This window comes from Chelonia mydas, chromosome 1 (genome assembly GCF_015237465.2).
Source record: "Chelonia mydas isolate rCheMyd1 chromosome 1, rCheMyd1.pri.v2, whole genome shotgun sequence".
In the NCBI taxonomy this organism is placed as follows: domain Eukaryota; kingdom Metazoa; phylum Chordata; order Testudines; family Cheloniidae; genus Chelonia; species Chelonia mydas.
In genome coordinates, this window is record NC_057849.1 from 1,263,634 (window position 1) to 1,272,800 (window position 9,167).

At 48.6% G+C, this 9,167-nt stretch overlaps 1 protein-coding gene across 2 annotated transcripts; it reads right to left on the minus strand.

Moving 5' to 3' along the window:
* Window positions 1–6,354: 6,354 nt before the first annotated feature.
* LOC102931881 (olfactory receptor 52R1) lies at window positions 6,355–8,922 on the minus strand. 2 transcript variants are annotated; one of them, XM_043526176.1, is made up of 2 exons: window positions 8,903–8,922; window positions 6,355–7,273 (listed from the first exon to the last, which is right to left on the minus strand). In XM_043526176.1, exon 2 carries the CDS (start codon window positions 7,192–7,194, stop codon window positions 6,355–6,357), a length of 840 nt encoding a protein of 279 aa, XP_043382111.1. In that variant the 5' UTR covers window positions 7,195–7,273; window positions 8,903–8,922. The 2 variants fall into 2 exon arrangements, with proteins under 2 accessions (XP_043382111.1, XP_027690375.3); XM_027834574.3 differs by lacking the exon at window positions 8,903–8,922 and having other exon boundaries at window positions 6,355–7,353.
* Window positions 8,923–9,167: the final 245 nt, after the last annotated feature.

A 9,167-nucleotide genomic window follows, 5' to 3' on the forward strand; every position in this document is an offset into this window, starting at 1 on the left:
ACAAGAATACTGTGGGAGACCATGTCAAAAGCTTTGCTAAAGTCAAGAAACAATACATCCACTGCTTTCCCTTCATCCACAGAACCAGTAATCTCATCATAAAAGGCGATTAGATTAGTCAGGCATGACCTCCCCTTGGTGAATCCATGCTGACTGTTCCTGATCACTTTCCTCTCATGTAAGTGCTTCAGGATTGATTCTTTGAGGACCTGCTCCATGATTTTTCCAGGGACTGAGGTGAGGCTGACTGGCCTGTAGTTCCCAGGATCCTCCTTCTTCCCTTTTTTAAAGATTGGCACTACATTAGCCTTTTTCCAGTCATCCGGGACTTCCCCCGTTCGCCACGAGTTTTCAAAGATAATGGCCAAGGGCTCTGCAATCACAGCCGCCAATTCCTTCAGCACTCTCGGATGCAACTCGTCCGGCCCCATGGACTTGTGCACGTCCAGCTTTTCTAAATAGTCCCTAACCACCTCTATCTCCACAGAGGGCTGGCCATCTCTTCCCCATTTTGTGATGCCCAGCGCAGCAGTCTGGGAGCTGACCTTGTTAGTGAAAACAGAGGCAAAAAAAGCATTGAGTACATTAGCTTTTTCCACATCCTCTGTCTCTAGGTTGCCTCCCTCATTCAATAAGGGGCCCACACTTTCCTTGTCTTTCTTCTTGTTGCCAACATACCTGAAGAAACCCTTCTTGTTACTCTTCACATCTCTTGCTAGCTGCAGCTCCAGGTGCGATTTGGCCCTCCTGATATCTTTCCTACATGCCCGAGCAATATTTTTATACTCTTCCCTGGTCATATGTCCAACCTTCCACTTCTTGTAAGCTTCTTTTTTATGTTTAAGATCCGCTAGGATTTCACCATTAAGCCAAGCTGGTGGCCTGCCATATTTACTATTCTTTCGACTCATCGGGATGGTTTGTCCCTGTAACCTCAACAGGGATTCCTTGAAATACAGCCAGGATTCCTTGAAATACAGGAGTGGGGGTTCTCACTGCAGAGCAGGGTGAGGCTGGCTCCCAGAGTCAAGGATTGGTGTGGCCTAGCAGATCACTGGTCCAGATAACACCAGAGGGGAACGTCACACCCACATCACTTGGAGTTAGTTGCTTATGGATCCTGTGAACATCTCCTTTGTGAGATCTATCAGTTAGCCAGTCTCACTCCATCTAATGAGTGCTCTAGTGATACTGTCTAGAGCTAGTTTGTTAATCTGATTGTCATGTGGTACTAACTCAAACAATGCAATGGTCTAAGTCTATTCCACCTCCCAAGTTCCCTTTATCACTCAAACTTGTTATTGACTAAAAATGCATAAATTGTAGTCCTACTCTTTAATTCTTTATTGACTAAGTCCCCCATCCACTTTTCCATTTTTATCTCCCAGACTGATGTCAAGCTACCAGGCATTTAATACCCAAATCATCCCTTTTGGAATACTGACATAACATTTGTACTCTATCAGTCTTCTGGGATATCCCTGGTGTTCTAATATTTATTAAAAATTAACATCAGTGGGGCAGAGATCTCCTCAGACAGCTCTTTTAGGACTCTCTGGGTGCGAGATATCTGGGGCAGCTGATTTAAAAATATTGATCCCTAGTAGGTGCTGTTTTCCATCCTCCATAGCTACCAGTGGACTGCAAAGAAGTTCATGTTCATGAGTACAGCATTCTGCTTCTTTCAAATACAGCTCAGAAAGATTTAAGGAACATTTTTGCCCTTTCAGCATCATTAACAATTTTACCATCTTCATCTAGTAAAGGCCTATACCGCTCTTAGGATTTCCTTTGTTTCTAATATACATAAAAATCTTCCTCTAGTTTTTCTTAGCCCTGCTAGCATGGATTTTTCTCCAATGACTTTTGCTTCCATTATCCATTTTCTATACTTCATAACTTCTCATTTCTATCAATTGCTATCCACTTCGGCTGCTTTACAGGCACTGATAGATGATCTCATCCTGTCAATGGATGGGGGGCAGACATCTATGCTCAGCCTCCTGGAACTCATGGCATTATTTGACACTGTTGGCAATGATATACTGTTGTCTCCCCTAAGAGGCAGCAGGAGTCCAGAGGGATGCACTATATTGGTCTGAATCCTTCTTGGAGGGAGGCACCCAATTTGCAGTGATGGGAAACTGCACCTCCAGCACTAGACCCCTCTCTGGTGGAGTCCCACAAGGATCATTTCTCCCTCTGGGGATTTTCACATCTCCATGCAGCCACTATGGGAACTGGTCACACAACATAGACTCAAATGCCAGCAATATGCAGGTGACACCGAGCTCCTCCTATCCTTACAGTACAACCACCCCACTATCACCAAGATGGCCCAGTTCTTGGACGGAACAGCTGGCTGAAGCTGAACCCAAGCAAGACAGAGGTGATGCTGGGGAGCAGAGCAAAGCATTCTGAAGAATTCAGGTATCCTCAGTGCAAGAGGAGAACCAACATCATCTTGAAGGAGAGTCCGAACTATGGGATTGTTTCCCTCTGCTCCAGTTGGATGTTCTCCTTCCCTGAGATGTTCATTCTCCTTCCCTGAGACTTTCATCCTCCTCAACAGCACACAGGCTGTCAGACCGGGGGTGGGACCATTATTCTCTGTCCCGGAAAGTCTCATCTATGTACCGCTCATGTCTCCCTTAGCTCCTCCAATTCAGCCACTCTGGTCTCCAAAGCCCATACATGGTCCTTAAGCACCTAAGTCCCACTAATTTAGGTCTCTAGGATATTGGCTGATGGGCTGAAGAGAAGAGCCCATTTTCCCCATGAGATTGACAGCTGTGAGCCCTCTCCTGGAGTGAGGTGCCTAGGACAGGTCAGCGCTTTCTCATGAGACCTGAGAGAGACATGGGAGACCCAGATACAAAATCTCTGCTCTACTTGATTTAGAGCAAGGACTTAAACACAGGTCTCCCAAGTCCCATGTGAGTGCCCTGAGCACCACGAAAATGGCTATTCTGGGTGTGGCTCTCAGTCTGTCTGTCTGGAGCTGCTCCACTTTGTACAAACAAACCTTCAGTGGAGCAGGAATTTGAATCTGTGTCTCCCACGTTCCAGGTGAGGGTGCTAAACTGCTGGGCTATGGGATATTCTGGAGGTGCACACACATGGACGCACATGCAAACACACACAGTCCCATGGGTGCACACACACACATGGATTCAGATGTACATACACACATATCCCCATGTGCACACCACACGCAGCTCCATGTGCACAAAAACACACATGGATGCATGTGCACACACACATTCCCAATGTGCAAGGCCCCATCCAGGAGGCGTGGTCTGAGAACCCCTAACCAATGGGGCCTGCTGGGGAGATTTGTGGGGACATCTTCTTGGAGAATCCCACCAGAATTGAAGCCTGAGCGAAGACTCTGAGCAGCTGATTAGCTGTGGCATAAGCGCTGAGTTCCTCTCTATCCGGGAGGTGCTCAATCCCCTCTCCATGCCATGCCCTGCCCCCACTCCAACATTAACTCCAAGCCTCTACCCTTGCCCCTCCTCTTCCGACCCCCGCTCCACCCCAGGCCCCACCCCCACTCCATCCCTTCTCTTGCCCTGGATTTGAGGGGTGTGTGTAGCCCAGAATGTGATCAAGCTAATTGTGAACATATTATGTGCATTCAGCCACCCTGAATTAGTGAAACAGAACACCACATAGTTAAGGGTTAGTTTGAAGACAGGAGCAAGGTCATATCTAGCTGGCAGTTTCTGCTAATCAGAATGGGAGGAGGGGACAGACAAGTAAATAACAGACTGAAAACCTTGGTGGTTGGAAAACCTTGTGTCCAGACCCCTCTGATATTAAAAGTTTACTGAAAGTTAGGAAGGGATGATCCAGTGTTTTGAAAAAGTTAGTTATAAAAGACTGGCTAATAGAGTGTATTTCGGAGCAGTCCTCTGAAGCCATATTGAGAGATGTTTTTCCTAACACCTTTTCTCCCCGGTGGGTGAGCAACTGGCCACTGTGAACCTGCTGTTAGTTACTGTCAGGGTAACTCTGAACTCTGGGGTACAGATGTGGGGTCCCTCATGAAAACCCCCCTAAGCTTATATTCCACCAGCTTAGGTTAAAACTTCCCAAAGGCACAAATTCCTTTCCTTGTCCTTGGACGGTATTGCTGCCACCACCAAGTGATTTAAACAAACATTCAGGAAGGGGCCACTTGGAGCCCTATCCCTGCCCCAAATCTCCCCCCAAACCCCTTCACCCTCCCTCCTGGGAAGGCCTGAGAATAATATACCAACCAAATAGGTTAACAAGGTGAGCACAGATCAGACCCTTGGGTATTTAGGACACTATAAACCAATGAGGTTCTTAAAAGAAGAACTTTATTACAAAGAAAAAGGTAAAAGAAGCACCTCTACAAAATCAGGATGGAAGGGTAATTTTACAGGGTAATAAAAGGATTTAAAACCCAGAGGATTCCCCTCTAGGCTCAACTTTAAAGTTCCAAAACCAGGGTTAAACCTCCCTCTTAGAATAGGGAAAATTCACAAGATAAAACAAAAGATAATCTATCGCCTTTCCTTGCTATTACTTACAATTTCTGTAATTTTAGATGCACCATTTCAGTAGGAGCTAGATTACCTGATTGGTCTCTCTCTTTGTCTCAAGAGGGAATACAGAGAGAACACAAACAAAACCTTCCCCTCCCCCTGCCAGATTTGAAAGTATCTTCTTTCCCCATTAGTCCTTCTGGTCAGGTGCCAACTAGGTTAATGAAACTGATTAACCCCTTACAGGTAAGGGGATTCTGTACCTCTGGTCAGGAGGCATTTGATGTTATTGCATACATAAAGGTTGTTACCCTTCCATTTATATTTATGACAGTTACTCAATACCATTCCAGATGTTAGGGCAATATCTGGGATGTTCTAAACCTATTCCTTATGCTTGTGTGCGCTTACATCTAATAAACGGCAGTGTGAGGCAAGAGCACGCTTACTTGCATTACTCCTTGATCAGACAGAATTGCTGAGTTCCTCTCGATTTATTCCTTACACCACCTGGAGTGAAATAATAAAGTTGCCCCTGTCGGGGGTTCTCACAATACCAGGTAACACTTCCCTCAGGCCCACCCCCACCCCACCTCTTCCCCGCCTCTTTATGCCCCCTCCCTCAAGCATGCCCCATCTCTGCTCTTCCCCCTCCCTCCCAGCCCCTCCTGTATGCTGCAGAACAGCTGATCTGTGGCAGGTGGGAAGCACAGGGAGAGAGTGGGAGGAGTTGATCCCCGGGGCCACTGGTGACTGAGAGGTGCTGGGGGGAGGGAGGGGAGCTTGGCTGCCGGTAGGAGCTAAGCACCCCCCTCATTTTTTCCGCTGGGTGCTCCTCTGTGTAGTGACCAGCAATGACCTGCAGAACAGACGTTAGACTCAGCGTCCTTCTTCAGCTTCAGCCCCTGGGCAACGTGGCCCCTGCAGTTCCAGATAAGGTGCCCTGTACCTGTGTAAATAGCCGGCTAATGGTAGGTGGGCTGTTTACCTCCTGCCCTGTGAGCTATCAAAGCCACCCCAGCCTCTGCCCAGCATCCCGCTTTCCCAGCTAACACAGAGTCTTAGCCTTCTGTCTCTCTCAGCTGCTGCCCTCCTATCTCCAAAGCCGATTCCTTAGCCCTGCTCCTGAGGCCTGGCTCAGGGCAAAGGGCTCCCAGCCCATCCCCATTGCAGGTACCCTGCCTGCTACAGACTCCCAGTGAGGAAGAGAAAAAGGGAGCCAAAAGCCAAAGAAAGAAGCCACACAATGATCTCTTCCCTCAGGATGTTGTAGCTGAGCTTTAGAGCCCACAAGCTGTACAGTGCACAGTATCGCCTGCCTGCCACAGAACCCTGCTCCCTAGCTTCAGCTGCTTTCATACGATTCCCTGTCTGCTCCTGATTTGCCTGTCTGCCCCAGAGCTGCGTCCTCGCTGCACTCACTGCAGGCTGCTTGTCAGGCTGCAGCAGCTCCCGTCCCAGCCCCGGAGCTGAGGGAAGCCAGCTGCTGGGGTGGGAGGTGGAGATGATCCAGAGAGTTAAGGTGGGAGGGGACGAGGGAGCAACAGGGGCAGGGTGTTGGGGGAAATGGCACAGAAGGGGGAAAGGACTTGGGGGAAGAGGCAGGGCAAGGGGGTATCAAGTGTCCAGTTAGAAAGGTGGCAACTTTATGAGTTAATGAGTTGTACACAGACCGATTCCCCAGTTTATTATGCTTACAGAGCACATTAAGGCCAGGAAAGGGTTTAATGTCTCTTTGACTATCCAGTCAGTGATTCAGGGAAGAGGGCCCAGCACCATGTCACCAGCCAGCTCTGCACGGAGCTCAGTCTGAGAGCCAAAGAACCAGGAGAAAACTTCAGGTCTCTTTATAAGTAAAGAGCCGGAGCAGCCTGCCCCAGATCTGTTTGGTCCTCGCCCCGTAGATGACGGGGTTTACCATGGGGGGCACCAGGAGGTATGCGTTGGCCATGAGAACATGGAAATGCCGGGCCACATTGTAGCCAAACCGGTGTGTGAGGAAGGAGAAGAGAGCTGGGATGTAAAAGACTAAGATGGCACAGAGGTGGGAGCTGCAGGTTCCAAAAGTTTTGAGCCGGGCGTCCTTTGTGGGGAGGCTGAAGATGGCCCTGAGGATCTGGGTATAGGACATGGCAATAAAAGACACATCCACACCAGTCACCAAGAATGCCGCAAAGAGGCCGTAGTAACTACTGACACGGATGTTTGCGCAGGCCAGTTTGACCAAGGCTATGTGCTCGCAGTATGAGTGGGGGATGATGTTGGTTCTGCAATATGGCCACCGCCTCGCCAGGAAGAGATGGGGCAGTACAAGCATGCCTCCACGGAGGACCACAGCCAGGCCGATCTTGGTCACCACAGGGTTTGTCAGGATGGTGGAATGTCTCAGGGGATCACAAATGGCCACATAACGATCAAAAGCCATGGCTACGAGGATCCCAGACTCTATCACTGAGAAGCAGTGAATGAAGTACATCTGGGTGAGGCAGGCACTAAAATCTATCTCCTTGGACTTGAACCAGAAGATGCTCAGTGTTTTGGGCAGGATGGATGTAGACAGGATCAGGTCGGTGACAGCCAGCATGCAGAGGAAATAGTACATGGGGACATGGAGGCTCGGCTCCATATTCACAATGAACAGGATGGTGATGTTCCCCAAGATGGCTATGGCGTACATGATGCAGAAGGGGATGGAGAGCCAGACATGGGCTGCCTCCAGGCCAGGAATGCCCAGCAGGATGAAGGTGGAGGGGTTGGTGAATTCAGTTGTGTTGGAATCTGACATGGAGGTGGGGAGAAGATGTCCAATGCTGAGGCACAATGGTATCTCCTGCATGCACCGTACTTTCCCCTGACTTCCTGTATGTACCTAGTGTGATGGTCGCAGTACAAATGCCTGGTGGAGAGACAATGTTAATATGAGACATTACGTGCACTACTGGAAGCTGTTATCATAGGTGAAGCAGATTGGTTGCTCTTCACAGAAAAATGACATTTTCATTACTCAGATAAATGAATTATGAAGTATACTCCCTACTAATGCCAATTCCATATTTTATGGTGCTCCATGCATCAATAATTCCTACACATCATGGTGTGGAAAACCTTAATACGAACCGGCAGGAAACATGAGTGTGGATACTGGTTATCCAACATTGTTCCTTAGGCCTTGTCTATACTGTGAAGTTTTTTCACCAAAAGGCAGCTTTTGGTGAAGAAACAGTGGAGGTGTATAATCTGCAAAGCCACTTTCGATGATGGAACTCCTCAGTTTCAGTGAGATTATAAAACCACCTTGATGAAAGTTGTAAGGCTTTTTAATCAAAAGTTTTGTCCCCAAAGTACCAATATAGACACTTGGACTTGATTTTCTCATAGTATTAGGCCTCCCGCAGGCATCCCACAATGCCCATCCTGACCACTCTGGTCAGAAATTTCATCTCTGCTACCCTGCATCCAGGTAAACTCCTTCCACCTGCCCCCCATCTAAAGTCTCGGGAATTTTGAAATTCCTCTTCCTGTTTGCTTGGCATGGAGAGTTTACAATACATCTTCCCAGGTAAACATGGTGAATCCATGCAGAAAATGCTCTGCCCCGGGACCACTGCAGAGCTGCTGGATCTACTCAGCATTTGGGGAGAGGAGGCTGTGCAATTTCAGCTGTGCTCCAGTTGTAGGAATTTCGATACCTACACACAGATTTCGTGCACCTTGTGGGAAAAGGGCTGTGATCGGAACATACTGCATTGCAGAACAAAGGTGAAGGAGCTGAGGCACACATACCCGAAGGCAAGGGAGGCAAATGGTCGCTCCGGTGCTGTGCCCCAGACCTGCTGTCTGTATAAGGAGTTGGATGCTATCCGTGGAGGCGACCCCACCTCCATGGCCAAGAACCCCGTGGATAAATCACCTGGGTTAGAACTGACAGAAACTTGACCTAATCCAGAAGAGGAAGTCATCGATGAAGCGCTGAATACATTAGGAGACGTGGAGCCCGTGCCGGGTTCGCCCAATGCTGCGTCCAGTCAGGAGTTGTTCTCCATTCTGGAGGTGTCCAGACAGTCTCAGCAGTCACAATCAGGCGAGCCAGAAGCTGGAGAGGAGACCCCTGGTAAGTGATTTTGCTTTGTGAAGTGTGGAGATGCATTGAGGGAAAAGAAATGTACAAGTCTGGCTGTGTTTCTGTGTGCTGGGTATATTCCCGTGCAGCTAGACAGTACGGTGGAAGAGGGTGTTGATACACACCGAGATGTCACAGGAATCCCCCAGAGAGATCTCTAGGAAACTTTCCTGCAGGTACTCCACAAGCCTGTGCTGGAGGTTCCTTGGAGAGCTGCTTTGTTCCTTCCCCCATTGAGGGACACTTTCCTGTGTCATTCTGCAATTACTTGGACAAGGACCAAAGCAGCACACAGGCGAGCAACATAGGGATGGGGGAGGAAACAACAAGTGTGTAGTAGATGCGCACTTGCTTCCTTGCTTCCCCTCAGGAGAGAGATATCTGCCACAATGACCCCCACCTGTGGAAAAGGGTGGGAAACTTCAGAATATTGCTCCCTGAGAAGTGCTCCGCAACCCTTTTCACAGTGCTTTTCTCCCACACACAATGTCCCCTACTCCTGGGTACACACACGATGCTTGTGGTGTTCA